Genomic DNA, 22,755 nt, shown 5'->3' on the forward strand with positions numbered 1-22,755 from the left:
CTTCAGTTCGACAAGAATAGGCATTTCCCAGGAACCTCTGAACAGAGAATCTGGGCCTGTTTATGTAAGGTCTGGCTTTTAAAAAAGTAAAGAATTTATATGATTAAAGGAAGAAAGTTCAGCTGGGCACCTTGTCCTTTAAGGTTCTCGTTATGGGGCAAAGGAAAGAGAAGTGAAATCCTTTCCTTTCAGCACAATTCACAGATTCTGCCTGGGTTTTCTGCGGTGATTCAGATTTCTTCCTTTAGTAGGTCAAGTCAGACCTTCCATGCTAATGTAAGAAACGTATTCTTTTCTTCTTAGTTTTATGTTTATCAGAATCTAAAAAGCTGTTGTTAGAGCCGATTTTTTAGAGCCTATCATTTGTAAAGCTGTTCATTTTCAAGTAAACATGCTCCTAAAATGTTCTAAAAACTGAAATGACAGATAAATCAATTACAAAATTAAGAAAAATATAGCATTTTCTATCTCATGTGTTTGTTGATTTTGGACAATGCTTTAGGTAATCTAAGCATAGCAAAATGCCATATAATAAAAATTTTGGATTGTATTAAGCTCACTATTACTACAACAAAAAGATTAAACAATTAGCCTAAGTATATAAATATAAAATATAAATATATACATGGCATAGAAGGTCCAAAAAAGCCCCTATGCAAGCAGCACCAATTAAAATATTCATTTGCTTAAAAAAGCAGCTGGAGTAGCAGGTTACAAACAGCATTTCACAGTTTCTAGGAGAGCATTCTAGGGAAGGTCCATTTGCCCAGCAACAAAACTAAACAAGACAAAACAAACAAGAAAAACACCACCTGGGGAAAAACTGTTTTGAAGGCCCCTTCAGTTGGAGAGAGCAATAATAATTATTTCTACAACTGGAGTGATGAAAGTCATGGTACAAGTTCAGCTTCCTGAATGGTCCTGGAGAACACGGTGGCAGTGATGGCTGGGAATACATCAGGGAATCTGAAGGTCAACGTGGCTGCCACCCAGTGATAGAAATCAACTCCATGGGGTTCGGACAAGCCTTCGGGCTCACAAAACCCCAAGCACCTCGAGGAGGTACTTGTATACTTCTCACCACAGAGACCAGTAGTCAAGGAAAATATTAAAATTTACCTGAATTAATTCCTTCATCCATTCAGCCACATGTGGAGAAATATGATAAAAATAATCAAACATTTAAATGCCCATGCAGCTTACAGTCGTCTGAAAGAGGCACTCGCTAGCACCACTTCCCTTTTGGACATTTTAGAAAGGAAAAACCTTACCCTCCCATTGAAACTCCTGCTGCCAGGAATGGAGCAGAAGGGTACAGACTGTGAACATGCTGAATGACCGTCTCCAAGTCTTCAGTGTTCGCACAACAGTAAGTCCTTGGCGTCTGCAAGCAATGACAGGTAAAGCACAAAAATTATAATCAGGAGGTTCATCATTTGTATAATGCAGAATTGTAAAAAAGAGCAAGAAGTCATAAATACGAGAAAATGACCTTTGTTTGCACATACTATGAGTCATGATAATTTATCATTTTCCTGTCTTGCAGTACACATATATGCCATTTAGGGTCAGTGTTATTTGAGATGGCACTAACAAAAGACTCTGATCATGCAAGAAAGCCTGGACGAAAATGGGGCAAGACCAATACAAATACCTCAAATTAAACAGATATGCAGTACTCTACTCAAATGTGTCTCTAACTAAACAAGAACAGAGTCAATTTAGGCAGAAAAAGTGGAGAATCACACCTTTTTGTAGGAAAAAAACAACAACTTATGCCTGACAAAGCCAAAGCCAAAGTAATTCTTATTAAAAAACACAATCAAGCAACCAAAAAAGGCTTTCCAACAATACCACAAAAAATTTAAATTGTGACTCCTTTCTTACTGGGGAGCTGTTTTCTCTATCTTGAGTGCTGTCTACCAATGAAGGAGTGTGATTTTCTGGCACTGCCTTCACTCTAGATAAAGCAACATCCAGTGTGCTTTATTAATTAAATATTTTCTTTTTCAATAATATTTCCATATAACCCCAGCTGTGCTACACTGAAAACAGACACTTAAAATGTTAAAATATGTAAAGCTGATTATGTCTTAATACATAATGCATTAAAACAAATGGTTTTCATGTGAATTTCATTAATAAGGGCTCTGTTTCCAGCAGAAAAGCTTCACAGATGCTTTATTTGAGATCTGGGAGCAGAGGGCAATCCTGTCTGTACAATGTACGTGAGAGTGTATATATGAATAAAGTATATGTGAGATAAAATAACCAGCAATTTAATAACAAAGAGAGAAATCTGATAACCCTTTTATTACTCTAGTAAAAATACCAAAACAAGTTATGTGTACCACCCTGATTGTAATATTCCAGTAAACTATGATTGGAAGGTTATGTGCCACCCACCATTCAATTACTAATGAGTAGTCTGAGGAAATTACAATTTTCACTGACGCCTCCACCTAAACTCAAGGCTAAAACACTCCTATTGCCTACTACCATCTTTCTGAGATCTGCAAATATAAAGCTCACCAAAAGACAAATGTTAACCTGACGGTACTCACAATGGCTAACATTTACTGAATGGTTAAATTTGTGTCCACAAAACCCTGAGGAAGATCCTATTATTATACTTAGGAAACTGAGTTTTTAATAGAAAACTGAGTTTAGAGAGGTTAAGCAACTCCTGTAAACTCCTGAACAGCTAGTAAGTGACGAAGCTGAGATACTTCCAAAAATACTTTGTGATTAAATGCATTTGAGGGGCACAAATTCAATGTAAAATCTAAACAGAATAATATCTACTACCAGTCTCATTCATAGTGACTGCAGAATTTGTCACAAGAATTCCGGTGAAAAAGATCATCCCTACTTGGCATTTTTACTACACGTGAGTTTATTCACACTGCATAGTTTTCAAATTTCTGTATTATTTATAAACAATCACCAACACGTACTCTTGTTATGCAGGCTTCAAGTGAAGTATGTGTGTACATGTATGTACATACACACAGAGTTAGGGTATGAGAAAAATGGCCTATGGAAAATTATTAGGATCAGAGAATTTTAGTTCCAGGAAGGACCAGAAATAGCACCTCGTTCCTTATTTACAAGTGGGGAAACTGAGGCTCGGCGAGGTTGAGTAATTTGCCAAAGGTCACAGAATAGCAGAGCTTGGAGTTTATGTTTGTAATAAGTAAACTACTTCTTGTAAGGCACTAGGGTTCCATGAGATATTTAGTAAGCAAATCAATATCTGGTACGCTCAGACATAGGAGCTTATTTTTCCCTAAATGTTTTTCTCCCAGTGGATTACATTAAGTTGGGAACTGATAATGCTGGTGTGGATCAAAGCTGCCAGAACTCTGAAACTCAGCGCATCTAGAGCCTCTCCGGCACGATCTGCCGCCTGCTGGCCGCTCCCTTAGCTTCTGTGATGGCTTCGTCCTGTTCTCATCCTGCTGCTGGCTTTCCATTTCCTGTCATTCTCCCCACAACCTCAAATATGAGAATTCATTTCCATCAGTTTTGTTGTAGGCCTGCATCTGCTCATTCTCTGGTCAATACCCAATTCCTGGAGGTCTGGTCTACCTTCACAGCTTCATCAACCACCTCTAAGCAGCGACTAAACCTGAGTCTCCAGTCTCTTCCTTCTTCCTGGGCTCCAGATGCAAATTCCCAAGTTCTAGAAGTAATGTTCTGTCAGTGCTTCAAACTCAAAATGTCCCAAAGTAAACTCTTTTATCTCTTCATGAAAACTCCTAATGCTTCTCCTAACTTCCCATTTTTCTATAAATGACATCTACATTTTCTTAGTTAAAACTGTAGGTGACACTGCCTTCTTCCTCTCCCTTAACCCACAGCCAATAAACTTCCAAGTCTTGTAGCTTCTTCCTCCCCAGAATCTTTTCAGGCAACACAGGCGAGCCCTTCTTTCCACTCTAGTAAAGGCCCTGGTTCGTTAGATTCTCTCAGAAGGCCCCAGGGACAAGGATGTGAGTGCAAGCGGTTCATTTAGAAGGTGATAGGGGGAATGGGGAGTAGGGGAGTGGTGAGTGAGTGTGAGTCAGAAAGAGTAGGAAGCCAGTAAAGAATGTTACCCAGCTGTTTGTGGCTGTGGACAACTGGGACTCAATCCCCTCGGGGCATTTTGGGAGACTATAGAACAAGGCTCAAAATTATCCCAACCAAGTGGCAAGGGAACTGGGTTATTTGCCCACCAGTTCGCTTCAGCCATTGGTTGAAGGCAGCTCCTGGGGGATGTTAACTCCCTGGCACGCTGGTCGGCCCTGAGCAGAGGCTCAGCAGGCTTCCATGGCTAGAGAAGGCCCCCAGTCAAAGAGATGGGGGTGCTTGCAGTGGGAAGCCATCAGGTAGGCAAGATGGGAATGGTAAGCACCAAAGGGAAAAAGGTGTGGAAAGGGTGTGGCGCCAGCTGTCTTTGCTCCCAGGCCTTTGTACCTCTCACCTGGACTACCAGGTGATAACCTCTGAACTAGTTAACTGCCAGCCTTTCCTAATCACCATCCATAATCATACGTCCCATTCAACGTGAGATTAATCTTCCTGAAGAACACTTCCAGCTCTAATCATGACAGTGTTTCTGATTAAAATTCTTCATTAGCTTTCCATTGTTGACTGAATTAAATCCAAAGTCCTCTGCTAAGGCCCTTCACAATATGCCAAGTAACCTTTCCAGCTCTGCGTTTTACTAGTCCTCCATATGTATGGATTCTGGTCCATGGGACACTGCTGTTCTCTTGCCTGCTAAGTCTCTTAATATCCTTGCCACCTGTGTAAACTTCATCTGCCAAGTGGCCTTCACAGTCAACTCTGCCTGCTGAAATCATGCCTTGAAAAAATTGAATAAATGTCAGACAAAAGGTCAGACTTGGCCCCTGTTCTCCAGGAACTCACAGCCTTTCCCAATTCTACCCCTACTTGTCCCCGCCAGCCTGCTCCCTGCCCTTACTATCTCTATGTGAGGCTCCCTCTATTACTATCTTGCTCACCTCTGTACAGTCAATAAATACTTGTTGAATTGAATGGAAACACACAGGATTGAAAGTGAGATGACCTGATTAGTAACTTCTGATATGCAAACCTACGTGGTTATACCACACAACCTCTTGCTACTTGATGGGCTCCAACAGGGAACATCATATGCCTTCTTTCTTCATAGGACTTGAGTCCCGTTAAAGAAAGAATTCACCTAGGATACACAGCAAAGACACTTATGGGGGTAATACATTGAATTGGTAGGCCTGGCAGAAATTTTCCTCAGGTTTGAAGACATAACTTTATAGCATCTTTTTATTTTATTGGCTGCATTGGGGTCTTCGTAGCTGTGCACGGGATTTCTCTAGTTGCGGTGAATGGGGGCTACTCTTCATTGTGGTGCGCGGACTTCTCGTTGCCGTGGCTCCTCTCGTTGCGGAGCACGGGCTCTAAGCGCGTGGGATTCAGTAGTTGTGGCGCTCGGGCTCAGTAGTTGTGGTGCACGGGCTTAGTTGCTCTGTGGCATGTGGGATCTTCCTGGACCAGGGATTGAACCCATGTCCCCTGCATTGGCAGGCAGATTCTTAACCACTGCGCCACCAGGGAAGCCCCTATAGCATCTTTTTAGATTAAAAATAATGTTAGTTAATTCTCAGTTGCTAGGGCTGCTAATACCACCAGCAACTATCCTCTTATTTCATACTTCCAGAACAGAGGTAAAGTAAGCCGCATCTAATCCCTAAAGGGAGGAAGGAAGACCTGGCAGGATTCAGCTGGGTGATGAAAGCTCCTTTTAGAGTGAGAAGAGGATGGGAAAGGTATTCTTGAAAAATGCAGAAAATCTAAAGGACAGGTAACCTTCAGCAGACGTTTGGGCATAAATAATGGGTTGGCCAAAAAGTTCATTCTTATTTTTCCATAAGATGTAACAGACAAACCCGAACGAACTTTTTGACCAACCCAATATTTTATGTTAGAATAATTTGACAATAATTACAAACCAAGATTGTTCAAATTGTTCAACTGCAACTGCGATCAGAGAGAAACAATAGTAATTTGTTAAATGGCTTTTTAGAGGTTACTTTTTAAAAAGCATGGAAGAGAATGATGAAGTAAAATTAATTCTAATTATACATAATAGGTGAGAAAAGAATAAAGCATATATTTTATATTTATCTATGAATTACATCTAATTTATCCTTAATCAACTTCCAAAATGTAGACAAACCGGTTTCTCCTTATTCTGAAAGAGAATTTTCTTGTCCTGATTTAGAAGTCATTTGTTTTAAAATGCAAATTTCGTTAAAAATTTTTTGGGAGGGTATAGAAACAAATTAAAATTCACCCTGTTAATCAGGTAGCCTGACTTTCCCTAGCTATTCTGGGAGCAGATTAATTTGCTAATCTGCAGAAAAAGCCATAACCCAGGACCCTTCTCTCAATACCTGCCACACATCCAATACTGAAGAAGGCCAGCTCGTAAAAAGATTTCAGTTTTCTGTCCAGAAAAAAATAAAACTGAAAAAGGCACACAAATGTCTTTTTAAAAATCACTTAACTTTCACATTTACTTTATTGTAATGTCTTGATAAACATCAAGAGCTTACAATATTTCATTTTACAGTCTTCTTTCTAGTATTTAACGATCTGTACTCAAATATTTGATAAGATGCTGCTTACATGAACTCTGTGATTCTTGTGTGAATGTAGGCTACCCCAAAAGGAATAATACTTTTATAATAGGGCGAATTATGCTTTTTAACCACTCTCTACAGTGTGTTTTTGTTGTTGTGTTGTTTTGCTTTCATTCCACCCACTCCCAGTCCAGTACCTAATGAGCTACCCAAATCATTCTTAGAAAAATCGATCTTATTTTTGGAAACTGAGTTTGTTAAACAAAGAGTCAGAGAAAACAAATGTATGTGCATATGTAAATAAAACCAGCACTTTAATGAATAATCATTTCGCCTACATTGATAGGCATATAAAATGACCAGGTATCCAAATCTGCCTGAGAATTTGTTAGTTATTTAAAGTAACCAACCACAAAACAAAGGGCCCCAAGAAATATCCTGGCCAATGCTGGGGCCAAGATAGCCTATATGCCGTGTTCCTGCTAACGTTCTGGATAGCCATGGCGCATGCTTATGCAGTCATGCTACAAAGCGACACTGATAAATGAGCACAGTCTGTTAGTGGCTTAGAGCCTGTCAGCCAGGCAGGCAGGAGTTCTCAGGCCAGGGTCCTGGGAAGCCTGGGACTACCCACCACCTCAGCCCTGCCTGCAGACTAGACTCACCGGGGAGTTTTAGGACAAACACAGGCACCTGGACTCCAGCCCAGGCCAAATGAATCAGAATCTTTGGGGGATGGCATCCAGGGATCAGTACTTTTTCAAAGCTTCCCAGAGGCTTTTACTGTGCAGTCAGGGCTGAGAACCAACTGCTCGAAGAGAATAAAGAAACAGGGTGAGACCTGAGCCAAGAGAGGAGGAGGCTGCACTGACAAGAATGACAAAACCTACCTAGAGTCACTTGGGAAGAGGGAAGTCTAGTTCTATGGGGATTCCCTGCAGTGCACAGAGAAGTATTGCTAAACATCTCATGGCATAAAGGAACACCTGGCACAGCTGAAGCCTTCGATGAATGGTAGCTAGCTATTACACTGTTGCTATTCCTAAAATTATCATTGTTATTCCTAAAAAATATACTATTCCTAAAATTCTTTATTTACTTAAACATTCTTTTTATTTAAAAATTGTTTAAATATAGAGAATTGCACAATCTTTTGCATACCCACCACTTACAGCAGTTGATATTACTGAACTGGACTTATCAGTGTTAGAAGAAAATTCTATACGATTCAATGAATTCATATCCACATCTGGCTTACAACCTTCCTGGGTTGTTCCGATGGGTAGAGGGAGGAGGGAGAGGTTATCTGGGGGAGCATTCAGGAAAGGGCAGACTTGGGTGGGACACAGTGGTGTTCAGTAAGAAGATACTGAGTGTGGGAAAGGCAGTGCCTGAAGGTGAAAGTCTGACAACTGAACTGTGCTTTGGCTGGCCATGCGCTATATGCCCCTCCTCCCTCAGACCATTACAGTCCTTAATCCCTTGTGAATGCCCCCTTCAGAAAACAGGGCCCAGGAGGGGAAAGAGCCCTACATCCCTCCTACCCCATTAGCTTCCGAGGTGGAAAAGCTCAGTAGGAAACAAGAGCAGATTTCTCAAGATCTGAGTCCTTAAATAACCACCCGAGGCATTGGAGATTGAGGCAAGATCCCTCTCTTTGAAAACCCTCTTTATCTCTACCCTCTTTTCCGCCTGACTTGACTTAAAGCCAGAGCTGCAACGTAAAGACATTGGACAGTCTAAGTTCATGCCCTAAGACCACTAATCAGCTTTATGACGTCAAGCCTGTCACCCCACTTCTCCAGCGGTGTCCTCATCTACTAAATGAGGTTTTTAGGATTAGAGGATCCCTGAAGCAGAGCTACTTAAAGTGCCAGTCCAGGGTGAGATAAGGGGCTGGCATCAGAATATAAATCAGCACGCTGCTTCTCTCACCAAGAGAGTATTTCTGTGAGAAAAAAAATAATCAGCTCACCTCAGCAGCGTGCTCAGAGCCGAAGTTGGCTTACGTTCTCTCGCAGCCCCTCATACTGTCAGGGATTGTGTCAGATAGTTCGAGAAGTGAAAGTTGGCTGACAAACTGCATTTGGAGAGCACCGCTTTAAAGTATTTTCTGGCTTCTGCTCCACTGTTTCCCCCCCACCCCGACCCCTCACCAGCTCTACCTTGAACGGGAAAGTACCTGATGGAGGCTTTTCTTTTTAACAGCTTTATGAGACATGATTCACATAGCATACAATTCACCCATTTAAGATATACAATTCAGTGTGTGTGTGTGTGTGTGTGTGTGTGTGTGTGTGTGTGTGTGTGTATGTTTTAGTACATTCAGAGTTGTACAACTATCACAATTTTAGAACATTTTCATCACCCCCAAAAGAAACCTTCCACCATTAGCAGTCAGTCACCCCACCTCCCTCCGCCCGAGGCAACCACTAATCTTTCTTCCCATCTCTACAGATTTGCCTATTCAGAATATTTCGTACAAATAAAATTACACAATATGTGAGCTTTTGTCTGGTCTCTTTCACTTAGCATAATGTTCTCAAGGTTCATCCATATTGTAGCATGTGTCAGTACTTTATTCCATTTAAAATGCTGAAAAACGTTCCATGGCATGGCTGTACTACATTTTATTTATCCATTTGTCCATTAATGGACATCCTGATTCCTTCCATCTTTTGGTTATTATGAATAATGATGCTACAAGTAAGTGTGTACAAGTTATTGTATGAACATATATTTTCATTTGCTGGGTATATACCTAGGAGTGGAATTGCTGCATCATACGGCAACTCAATTTTAAGTTTTTGAGAAACTGCCAGAGTATTTTCCAAAGTGGCTAGGAGAGTTTTCTGGTTGGGTTTAGGGACATAGAAGTCTGCATGATCCTATAAACAAAAGGAGAGGGACCCTTGTGTAGCGTTCAACAAACTCAGGTTTGGCTGAGTTCTTTGTAGATTATCATTCCTAAACTAAGCTGGAAACATGACAGTTCACAAAGTAATCATTAATATTAGGGAGTTTGTGGATAACTTGGATTCCTGGATTCCTGGTCTTGAAAACCGATCTGCAGAGAGCAAGAAAAGGAACCATTGGGACTTCCCTGGTGGCTCAGTGGTTAAGACTCCACACACCCAATGCAGGCGGACTGGGTTTGATCCCTGGTCAGGAAACTAGATCCCACATGCATGCTGCAACTAAGAGTTCGCATGCCGCAACTAAGGAGACAGTGAGCCACAACTAGGGAGCCCATGTGCCACAACTAAGGAGCCCGCCTGCTGCAACTAAGACCCAGTGCTACCAAATAAATTAATATTAAAAAAAAACTAAAAGCACCGTCTACTTCGAGGGCTCCAAGAACCCTGCAGGAGTATCTGAGGACCAGTCTACTGAGACTAGGACTCTCTGTCCTCTACAGCTCAGAGCCCCAGAAAGGGCAACATGCAGGCTTCTCATTTACTAGTGAACAAGGCTTCTGGCTTTCTCTCAATCCTGCAATGACTAATTGGAAATGAGGACAATGTGGTGGTGGAAATTTTCTACTTTCTTATTCTGCTCTGCAGGAGCCATAGTAATCCCTATAAATTCTAAGTATATCACCAACATATTTCAGCAAATCTTTTACTTTTGCATTTCTTCCACTCCTAGGAGAACTGCTTACCCTAAATTCCATTTAACCTTTACTAGCTCTTTTGGGTTAATTTCAGTTAGAATCGGTTCCTTCCTGTTTGATCTTTGCTGATTCATCTTTTGTCCTTTTTTATGCCTACCCTAAGGTCTTATTTACTCTGGGTCTGAGCTACATTAAATCCTTTCTGGAACAAGGTAAGGTATAAATACTCATAGAGTTACTCTAGTCTGAAACAGTAACTGTGTATAGCTCTAAGGCAGAAAGAAGAAGGACTATCAAGGGATCTAAATATCAAACCTAGCTCTAATAATCAATATTGGCATCTCATTTTTGTGATCCATTAGGTTACAAGAAGTATACAGTAAATTATAATTCATTTACTCCCTTTAATTTCTTTTCAAAAACAGTTATTCTAAAAGGATATAATTATGTTTTAGTCATTTGCTATCCTTATTTTTTCTTAAGTTAGATGGCATTAGCCTTTATGATACAGATATTTGCTGGAGGTACCAGTTCATCAGAATTCAACCCGATGCACTGTATAAGACGCCAGAGATCAAGTTACTCTTATCCTCTCACTTAGAACTCAGTGAATTCTTTAAAAGTTAAAAAAATTTTTTTTATCTAATTACCATCCCTTTGTAAAATCTCCCAAAAGTGTTCTTGGAGATTTTTTAAAAATCTATGCAAGTTTATGGGTAAAAGTTACTGGGTTGCTGCATTCTTTCAAAGTAAATTTCCAATTAACTTTAAATGCTCAGGGTAGAAAGTTTTTCAAGCTTCCTCCTCCTCTTTTTCTCTCCTCCTTCCTATTTGTTGTGTTCTAAGAGTCTATCCTCTGCTCTACCAATGGCTCCTAAGCGATCTCACCCACTCCTGACCTCCTGGTTCCACTGCGTACCAATAATCCATTCCTTTCTCCAGCCTGTATGTCTCTTCTGAGGTCCAGTCTAGTACATCCAACTGTTTATGAAAAATTTCCACCTGGATGACCTAAAAGCACCCTCAATATCTAAAACTGAATTTGTTATTTTGATGACACCAAAAGCTTGTAAATTCTCCTAAATTTCCTATTTCAGCAAATATTACCTTTCACCGTATTAGCCAGCAAAACTAGACATGCCAACCTTGACTCCCGTCTCTTCACTTCCCACCATACTATTCTTTCTGCCCCATGAATACGCCTCATTTTTGTTCTCTCCCCTTCCTCCCCCCCACCTCTGCGTTCACACTCTGAATAGGTCTTTAATAACTGCCTTCTAACAGATTTCCCAGCCTCCAGCCTCCTTCCCCTCCATCACTTTTCTGCCATGGTTCTCCTTCTAAAACATGACCATGACCAAGGTATTTTATATGTCAATTATACCTCAATAAAACCAAACTTAAAAAAAACATGTCAATGGTTCAATACTAGTTCCTTGGAATTCTACACATGACTCTTCAAAATCTGGCCTTACCCTTCTGGGAGAATTCCTATCACTTCCTGAGTAATGAGAGGGAGCACAGTATAACGGTCAAGAACATAAGCACATAGTCAGCCTACCTGGGTCTGAATCCTGGCTCTGAATTTCTCAGTGAGAGCAAGTTCTTAACCTATTTGTCCCTCATTTTCTTCATCTAGAAAATGGGGATGATGGTGGCTACACTTACCTAAATCACGGGGTTGTTTCTATTGCTGAACATTGAGTACAAAAAGACATAACAAAAAAAAAGACATAATGATAATATATTCTACGGACTCAATAAACATTAAATAAAATGATCATCATTTTTATCCCTCCACAAATAAGTACTTGCTACTACACTCTTTAATACCTTGCTTTTCATGCTGAGAAAGCTCCTCTATCCCCTCTGCTGGTTCAATACCATAGCCTTCAAGATCCAACTCAAATTCACCTCCACTGCGATATTCTGCCGCCTCCCCTGGGGCAGTCAGTTACTCCTTCCCTCTATGCTCTGTAGCCTTAATAAACCTTCCTGTGGTCACACTGTATTGTGTATATTTTTATGTATCTGACCATCGCCTGAAACTTAAGTTAAAGCTCCTAAGTAAGGGTTCAGGTTGTGTGTAATAATGTGTGCACTCCTCACTCTATTGCCTTGTACAGTGCCTGATTTAGTAGGCATACAACACAGCTTTGCTAAATGAACAGATCCTTATCTCTCACTTTATGGAACCGAATGGATTTTACTTTGCAGCATGTTATTTTCTTGAGAGCCTCAGATCATGTCGTCCCCATCTTTGTGTCCTGGAAGCACCTAGAAGGACACACAGCAGACAAGAGCTGCACAAAAACAATTTGCTTAGTCCAGAGCCGGAGTGACAAGTTCAAATCTTTCCCTTTAGAATACCTACCACCTGTCTACAAGATTCCTAAAGGGCCGCACTAAGTAAGGAAATGTGAACCTTCACCTTCACGAGGCGCTTGAGTGAGACCGTAAACACTTTATAACTTTAGCTTTTGAAATCATGTTGCTCTTGATCCTCTCCAGGACTTAACTTACTATAAAGGAAAGTGCAAGAGCTCTTTTCTTTTTTTTTCCCCAAATTCTCATAATGTACTGACACAGTGACATGATTGTAAATTTTTATTTCCATTATGACTTAATTATTTATAGTCTTAGTATCATTCACTATCAATGACCCAGAAAAAAAGTTTCTTTCTATTCTGATAGAATTGCCTTTGACCTGTGAAAGTGGTGAGGGACTAACAGTTGAAAAGCTTCAAGAAAATTTCAATGGGTGTAATATTTCTCATTCCAACTCACAGGTTAACATCAGATAGAGTGATGATTTTCCAAGAGATGGAAGGACTTCTATCCTAGCAAAAACTTTACGGGTTAGAGGGGAAAAAAGCTGATTTAAAATAATATTTCCTCCATGTAAACTGTGGCAGGCAAATAAGCATATAACATGCAGTCAGTCCATTTCATGACGACAGTAAATTTCTTAATTAAAAATGTATTACTGTAGTGGTTAATTTTTTTGTACCAGTTAATTTTTAAAGAAAATAAGTTTTGCATTAAAAATGATGTAGATAAATATTTATTGATGCTAAAATATGGTAAGTATAAAAGTTAAGTTATAAAATAAAGCCTTAATTTAAAAAATAGAAATATATTACATTTTAAAATTTAAATATAAGATCTGGATGAACATAGACTAAGGGGATTCCCCTGGTCATATAATTATGGGTTTCCTTTTTTTCTTATCCCTATATTTCCACAATGAACTTGTATTGTTTACATAATAAGCTATCTTAAATAAAAGGAATATGTTTTTGTTATAAAACTGGAAATGATTCTTTTAAAAATTAAGCTGTTGTGATTAATTTAGATTTACTTACCAAGAGATTCTCCCCTGCCACTCCTCTGTTGTTAAAAACCACACATCTAAAAACCAGGAAAGTAATTTTTGTTATTTTTACACATGATTCTTACAATATAATATAAAAATCATCTTATTGGCACTGTTTTAGAGCATGAAAGGTTCTTAAAAATCTGTTCCAAAGAAATGAGGATGCTTGATAATTTCATTAAATGCACTAAAATACATTTCTAGTTCTCTAAATTCAGCATGTAGGTTCAAACCAGAAAACTGTGTATCAAAGTGATGTTAAATTTTCCTACCAAAAGCAGAATTTTTACAACTACTTCCTATGTATATGTGTAGGCCTCCAATAAGTATTATTAAAACAATTCTGAATACAAGTCAAACTTAAATGTTTTTGCCTCAAATTAAAAAAAATATGTCCTCTACCTATTCTATTTGCAACATTAATAAGCATCTATTCCTATCCTGAGAAACAGCTCTTGTTCCCTCAAGGCTCGGCAAACACAGACACTGGAATTTTACCTGCGGTGAGAACATCACTACAGGTAGAGCTGCAAGGAGCATGGCATCTGGGTTGGAAGGTTGGGCCCCCACTATGCTACTGCTTGGTGTTCAGCTGACCTAGGGGAGGAAAGACTAGCTGTGTGTCCTATAATGCTGTTTGCCTCTCCTAGGTCAATGGTCATATGTAAAGGGCTTTAGAGCAGTGCTGGCTCACAGTAAGTACACAACGACAGTTAACTAATTAGTAGCAATGGTAGTTGCAGCACAATGCTAACCTTTACACAGTCATTCTGCACTGACAAAACTTTCCATCAACCATAATCCCAGATATGTATTTTTGCCATCCTCAAACAAAATCCTGACTTGTGTCTGCATGGGTTCTCTTTGATTTAGTGAATCTATATTCATGTCAATTAAAATTCATTTTGTTTTGTCTATCTGCTTAGCTAATCAATCAAGATCATTTAAGGTTCTAATTTAACCCCTCCCCTTTTTGTATTTAAAGCATTTATTATCCTTATTTTCATGATGTATTTAACACAGAAGAAATAAATACAAAAAGCCTGTAATTAAGAATATATGTGACAGGGCTTCCACGGTGGCGCAGTGGTTAAGAATCCACCTGCCAATGTAGAGGACACAGGTTCGAGCCCTGGTCCGGGAGGATCCCATATGCCGTGGAGCAACTAAGCCCGCAAGCCACAACTACTGAAGCCCACATGCCACAACTACTGAACCCCGCGCACCTAGAGCCCGTGCTCCACAACAAGAGAAGCCACCGCAATGAAAAGCCCTCGCACCACAATGAAGAGTAGCCCCCGCTCGCCACAACTAGAGAAAGCCCGCGCACAGCAACAAAGACCCAACGCAGCCAAAAAAAAAAATTAATTAATTAATTAAATCTATTAAAAAAAGAAGAAAAATGTTCTAATATCTCAGAAATCTGATTTGAGAAAAGGCTAGAAATATTACATTTTATTAACTAGTCAGAGAAAGATTTTAAATATACTATAAAAACATGCAGAAAAGTTAGGTGGGGTCAGTTAGTCTTTAATCTTTTCTTGCTAAAAAGAATGGCAAGACACAGCCACTTGTATTTACTTGCATAAGCTCCTAAGTAACAGGAATCAGGGCTAAAGTTAGTTGTGACCTTGAACCTCGAAGCTTCCCGTCATTCAGAAAAGAACCACTTTCAAAGTGCAAACACTACATAAGGATAAAAATGGCTTCTGGGGCAAGATACCATCATGTGACTGCCCCTGAGAGAAGGGAGCAGAATTAGTGAGGGGAAAGAAGACGATGATCTGCAAACTCAGGAAAAAGCAGCCTATACATCTGGGATTTTCTTCCAAATTACAGACTGGGATGTTTGTAACTTTCCTTTAGGCAAAAGTGGATCACAGCTCTGCTATCTCTTGCTAGAGGAGAAACTGTACTGAAGTCTCCATAGGTGTTTGTTTCTGACAATGTTCAATCAGTAACTGTCATCACTGTATATACCTCTAGCCTTGGGAATGAGGCAGAGAAATAAGGGAGGATGAAGCAGAGAGCAGCTATGGAGGGAGGCAGAATGACGGCTGCCCTTTGGTCCCTTTCTCCCACTCCAGTTGGCGATAAGCAATTAGCTGCTTTCGTTTAACCCCTTTTCTGCCCTGACCATCATCAGGGGACACTTGATACTTCAGTAAAACGAAAAGAGCAGGCTGTGAAACACCTACTATTCCTAAGACATTTGATAAGCCCCTCTTAACTTTATAACAGCTCTCTCCAAATAAGTTTTTATGTCTAGGAGGGAAATTATTCTGCAAAATTTATTTTTCCTACATATTTTAACTATTTAAATTTTCCTCTCAAAACAGGGAAAATATAAATAAAGAGAAGAAATACTAAATAAAAATCTGATATTGAGAAATTTTTATGACAACAGAACACGTTAGTTAGGAAAGCAGATGATTTTCACTTAATGAAGGTTAAATAAGAGGCAGAGAGCTACCCACAGCACAGGATTTCTCAACCTTGGGCACTACGGACATTTTGGATCAAATACTTCTTTGTAGTAGGGCTGTTGAGAACCACTTGGTTGAGAACCACTGTTACAGTGAAATGGGACAGATAACCTTGAGTCTGCTCAAGCCCAGTGATCTACCAGAATAAAGGGATTTTATCACACAACTTTAAAAATTTTCCAGTTCTAAGATTCCACAAGTCTTTGAGTCTATGAATAGAAATAATAATCAGCAAAGGATGGAGTGAGATGAATATTCAGAGATCACTATGCTGATTTTAGATAATAACAACAGATAATACTTATTAGTGTTTACTACGTGTCAGATTGTCTTCTAGGCCTTTTACATGAATATTAATATTGGAATGACTCATTCATTCAAAAATTTATTAAACAGATTAGTTACTGAATTAAAGATTAAGTTAGTGCTTGTAGGAGAAAAAGAAAATAAAAATATAAGGTTCCTGGCCTCAAGAAGAGTATAATCTAATTAGGTTGAAAATAAATGCATTATACTTTCAGATGAGTGACCACAACAAAAGTGATATCACAAGGCAGTATGTGATTCAATGTCCAACGAGTGGTATAGATAATAAAGCCTTATGAGGTTAGGATTGGCAAAATTCATTAGGAAAGGATTCATGAAAAAGGCAGATAGATCTTATGCTGAGACTCAGAAAATGGTAAAGATTTCAGCAGAAGGAAAATGTGGATATAATATGGGCTGAAGGGAGCAAGGTGAGCAAAGATATAAGGTAGGAATGTATAAAAGTTTCTGAGGGATGAGAAAATACATCACTTTAGCTGAAACATGACTACATAGTAGGATAACGATAGAAAACAAAGATGGAAAAATAGGTTAGCATCAAAATAGGCATAGGGTTCAGAATGACAGGTTAAGAAAAGATGACAAGGAAGTTCTGCTTCCAGAAATGTCATGGTAGCTCCTACTGGGCCAACCCTTCTATAGAATAAAAAAGAAGTGCTTGCTAAATTATAAAGGCAATGGAGAACAACCAAAGCAGGCAGAAACTAAATGGGAGTTGACACTTGGAAGAAAAAAATGGCATTGGGTGAGTTTCTTTTCACAGCTTTTTGTCTGAGGGGAGGCACCAGCTGGTATTACTCAGTAATGGATAAAAGTCAAGTAGAAATGTTCAATCTCATGGGCTTGAAAACCAGAAAACAGAGTTTGATGCAACTATAAAAGTTAGAGAAAGGAGGAAATCTCAGAAAAGAGAGAGAGATAGAGGCAGAGTCCTAAATTCTGGATTTAAAAAATGGGCACAAAGTCTGGCCGAGCCTTCTGTGATGCAGCCTCTAAGCAGTCCAATTAAGGATGAAAAACTGAACAGAGATTTCAGCTGCTGTCTACTACAGAGGGGACAGAGTTTGAATTTGAGTTTACCCAAATTGTCTGCCTGATAAACAAAAACCAGTCATTAGAAAATATATAGAAACTCTTTTAAAAATATATAACAGAATTCAGAGTCTCTACAATGGATGATTCAAACTGTCCAGAACAAAATCTAAAATTACTAGACCATGAAGAAACAGAAAAAACATGACCCATACTCAAGAGATAAGATAATCAATGTAAGTGATCCTGAGACAGTCCAGGTGTTAGAATTAATAGGTGAGGATTTAAAGCAGCTATTATAACTATACTCAAGGACACAGAAGAAAATAAGCTTGTAATGAATTTTTTTAAAAAAAGGAAATAGCAGAGGAATAAAACCTATCAAAAATGGAAAATCTAGATTAAAAAAATACAATATCTAAAATAAAAAGTTCACTGGATTTGCAAATTGCCGTTCCAATCTCAAGATAAGAGAGAAAAAAAGATTGAAAAAAATGAGTAGAACTTCATTGATTTTGGGTATATTATCAATCTAACATACATGTAATTTTGGTCCCAGAAAGAGAGAGAATAGGTCAGAAAAAATATGTGAAGAAATAACGGCCAAAATTTTTGCAAATCTGATAAAAAGACACAACTCATCGACTCAAAAAGAGAGAGCAAAGTGAAAGGGGAATGAGGGAATCAAAAATCAGAAAACAAATACTAAAATGATAAACTTTATATCTACCATATCAATAATGACATTAAATGTGATTGAACTAAAAACTCTAATTAAAAGGCAGAAATTGTCAGACTGGATAAAACCTTCAGGACCCAACTATATGCTGTCTACAAGCAATACATTTTAAATATAAACACAGATATTTTGAAAGATAACATATAAAAAAAGATTTATCACATAAACGGTAAGCATAAGAAGGCTGCAGTGGCTACAGTAACATCAGATTGATATCACAACCAGAGATAAAGAAGGACATTTCATAATGACATAAGAGTTCATTCATAGGAAGATTAACAATCATCAATGTATATGTGAGTAATAACAGAGTTTCCAAATACACGAAGCAAAAATGGACAGAATTAAATGGAATCATAGAAAATCCACAATCATAGTTGATTTTAACAACTTTCCATCAATGAGACAAAAAAATTAATAAAGGTATAAAGTGTATCAATAACACTATCAACTGTCTTAACCTAATTTACATTTATATAACACTACATCCAACAGCATAATACACATTCTTTTTAAAAAATGATAATACCTGAACATTTCCAACCTCACTAAGGTCATAAAGGCATTATGACAGATAAACATAATTCATGTACCTTCTTCTAGAATATGAAGCATCAGAAATCAAACACATAGTTAACAAGAATATATTACTGACTGTATTAATACCCAACTCCTGATTACCACACGGTAATGGAGAACACTGAAAGTTACATTCATAATTCAAGAACCTCATTCTCTCATTCTCTTGTTTCAACTCTTTCCCTATAAAATCTATTCCCTGAGTAGGAAACATGACTTATTTGCCTGTCCTGTCTTGAATTTTCCTCATAAAACTGAGTCCTATGATATTACAGGTCTACATTATCCTGATAGGCAACAATCATGGGATTTGAGGAGCTAGTTGTTCCCAAGTTAGGAGCCTGAGACAACTAAGGGTGTAAAAAAGTAGTAAAGGAGAGTTTTCAAAAATGACCAAGTTTTCAAATAGCTTAACAGAAATCATACATTTTTCTGCAGCAAGGCTGTACAGGTGAACCTTAACCCTGTCACACACTGTCTAATTTTGGTGAAATTACTAACACTGTAGTTCTGTTTTTGGTTGGTAAAATGGGGATAATAATACATATCTTGGAATTGAGTACATATTAAATAAGATAGCCTATGTATAGCACCTAGCATGGGGCCTATGATGCAGCAGGCACTCAACTAAGCTAAATTTAATTATAGTAAACAAAAATGGCAATTCTAATTATTTTTTGCTGATCATAAGCTCTAAGTGGCCCTATGAATTTAAAACAAAAAAAGACCAACAAGTTAATATTTAATTAAATGCAATTTATTAGGCATAATATTTCAAAACTAGTGGCCACAAGGGGAAAAAGAGTCCGTTATCTTTGATGTGAGGAAGCTAAAAACCTTATTAGACAATTAACATCAAGAGTTCTCTTTCAGCAATCTCTTAAAACATTTTACTGGAATTTTTTCTTTCCCATTAGCTCTCTCATTTTCCCTAACATTTACTCAGTTGCTTTCTGACGTTCTCACATTTTATCTTACTTACTTGAATTCTAGCTAGGTCTCTTTGGTATTTCTGTACCTTCTGTTAACTTAAGACCCAGCTGAAGTAACCTACAGAAAACCCTATTTAAGAACAAAAGTGTTCTACACTAATTATATGAACTAATAGGAATTATTCCAGTGTCACAGATCACTGCTGGCAACTTTATTTCCCAAAACCGAGTCAGAGACATGTATGCGTTCCAGGATGCAGATTCCAGCGGCCGCTCCAAATTAGCAAGGCATTACCCTCCTTCTCCCTGTTCCACCCGCTGCCTGGCCAAGCACCCTGCTATCTCTGGGCCCTCCTGGGATGGTTTCTCACCTGGTAGTAGGGCTGAGACAGTAAGTACCTCACTTCCATCTGACCAGACTAAAAGAGCAAGGCTCTTTTCTAAGCCAGACAATGGCCTGACTCACTCCTTTAACTTTCATAGCTTAATACCTTAAAAAATGTTCATCATGGGCTAAGGTTCTTCATATACATTACATGCAATCCTTATAACCCTATGAAGTATAGTTATCTGTACAGATGAGAAAATTGAGGCACAGAGTGACTAAATAATTCATCCCTGGATACACAGGTAGTATGTAACAGAGTTGGGATCTGAATCAGGCAGATCTGACTCAGTGATCCACTTAACTAGCTCACTACGCTGCCCTGTGCTGTCTAAACTAGTGACATTAAAGTCTCTTTTTCCAAAGAGGATGGGTGCTCTGAACATAGGGTGCCCTTTGAGTGCATGCCAGCTCTGATAAAAAGAGCTTTGTCCCTGAAAGTTTGTTAATTAAGGTATCATTTTACAGCAGAACATCCAGCAGCTCTATTCCCTAGAGAATAGGATCACTTGTCGGTATCCACCATAACTTTTTCCAGAAATGCCATGAAATAAGCTAAGTTCTTCATTCAGTGCTTTCTAACATTTAGCATTATTTCATCTACCCAGTCTCATGAATAATCAGTTAACTGACTCATTCTCAAAACTTTAAAAATCAAATTATTTTAACAACAAATGATAAAAATACTTTGAGATAAAAACATTCTGGTGTTAATTTTAAATGACATCTTATCTAAGATACTGCTTTTAGATTGGAGAGTAGTCAAAACTTGTCCTTTTTGTTTCACTGCCTGATTTTCCTTAGTTCAATCTCCCCTTCCTTCCTCCCTTAGGAAGAGTCTTTGGATGACCCTCCAATGTACTCCTAATGCTTCAGGAAATGCTAAACGTCACCTAAAGCTTAGTCTCCACTGGTGCTACTTCCTCTAAATAAAAAATGTGTAGGCCCAAACTCCAAACTGGAAAGGGATGGAACATTTAAAAGTAGTCAAATTTTAACCTCTTTAAAATCATCTCCCACTTCAAATCTCTCAGAAAGATAAATTATGGACAATGGCATCCTTGCTACCAATAGTGGGCTCTGCAGTGAAGGACAGGAGATCTTGATCCTATCAAACCACAGAAGAAAATCAGTGCTTTCTAAGTATTTTTTGTAAATGTGGCAAGAAGGAAATTTCTTGAAACATAAGCCTACAATCTTGACAAATTCCTCAGTTGACCCCTTTGCCCTCTTCTGCTGTTTCTCTCCTTTCTCTGTCAAAACTTAACAAATGTGTGACTTAGGAATTCCCTGGAGGTCCAGTGGTAAGGACTCTCTCTGCGTTTCCACTTTAGGAGGTCCGGGTTCCAACCCTGGTCAGGGAACTAAGATCCCACAAGCCATGCAGCCAAAAAAAAAAAAAAAAACCCCAAACAAACAAACAAACAAAAAATGTGTGACCCACTCCTGCTCTTGTCTCCTGAGGTCTCCTGAGGTCATCTTTGCCGCAGCAGTTGGGCTTCCTTCCTCCTGCTCTAATGAATCTTCTCAAATTGTGCTTTATCCACCCTCATTCTCCTTGCCCTTTCGGTTGCATCTGACCCTGCTGACCTATTTCTTCTCTCTGTAAAATGTCTCGCTTGCTTCTGATAGTCCAGAATCCTGGCACTTGCAACACTCTGACAAGTCAGCGCTAGAGACTTTCAGTTATCTCCCAATATCCACCCTCCCCTTTTTTCCTCAGTAACAGAATCCCCCAATTTCAATTGGGTACATGGCTGCCCAAAATAAAGATTTACTTCCAAACCTCCCTTTCAGCTAAGGAAGAGCAGGCCCAGGTGACAAAAGCAAAACTGGTACGCATACTTGCTGGAAAGCATCCTTAAAGGGAGATGCTGCATTCTCTAGTCTCCCTTTTTTCTCTTTCTTGGGTGTTGGAATGCAGATGTGATAGCTGGAGCTGAAGCAGCCATAGGTTATGAAGCAACATGATAAAAGAAACTTAGTTTTCTGACACTATAGAGTCCTGATCTACCTTCTTGGATTTTCACGTGAGAGAGAAATAAACTTGTATTTTGTTTAAGTCACCGTTATTTTGAGTTTTCTGTCACTTGTTGCCAATCCTGGTCCTCTCTAATGCATTTCTTCCCTACTACTGAATACTCTTTGTCACTTCCACTAGACTGTGCAAATGCTCTTTGGGAATATAGGTTCTGATACTGTACTTTACTATACCAAAATACTTAATGACTGACCTAGATTTCAATGAGTTTATTAGTACATAATTCTGGATGGGTCACTCTTTTTTAATACTAGTTGGGGGTGGAATAAAATAGTAGATGAAGGCTCTCAGTAAAAGAGGTCAGAGTAAAAGATGATTAAGATGCTTTCAGAGTTACTGTTTTTCTCCCTGACTTTAGTTGAAATGCTGTAACTTAATTCAGAGAATGGGTAAAAGATTTAAGAAAATAGGATATTATCCTGGTATACAAAATAATATCTATTCGGCTATATTACCGAATAGAATTTTTTAAAAAGAAATCTTGAAGAAATGGATGAGATTTCTAACTACTTTATCAATCATATGGGTGTAACTTATTAGAGGGAATGACTTTTTGTCCAGTCCTCTGGTTTCTATGAGGGCTTCTCTCTAAATGCACTCCTGGCCTCCCGGC

At 38.7% G+C, this 22,755-nt stretch overlaps 1 protein-coding gene across 2 annotated transcripts in view; it reads right to left on the bottom strand.

The window, feature by feature from the left end:
• ABHD3 (abhydrolase domain containing 3, phospholipase) overlaps positions 1 to 22,755 on the bottom strand; it is a 41,305-nt gene that overhangs the window by 12,861 nt on the left and 5,689 nt on the right. For both annotated transcript variants that reach the window (XM_033837612.2, XM_019930540.2), the window contains exons 4-5: positions 13,611 to 13,656; positions 1,272 to 1,384 (exon numbers count right to left, since the gene is read on the bottom strand). In XM_033837612.2, coding sequence (XP_033693503.1) covers positions 1,272 to 1,384; positions 13,611 to 13,656 — 159 coding nt within the window. The remainder of the gene's footprint in view (positions 1 to 1,271; positions 1,385 to 13,610; positions 13,657 to 22,755) is intronic.

Source organism: Tursiops truncatus, chromosome 13 (assembly GCF_011762595.2).
Source record: "Tursiops truncatus isolate mTurTru1 chromosome 13, mTurTru1.mat.Y, whole genome shotgun sequence".
Lineage (NCBI taxonomy): Eukaryota > Metazoa > Chordata > Mammalia > Artiodactyla > Delphinidae > Tursiops > Tursiops truncatus.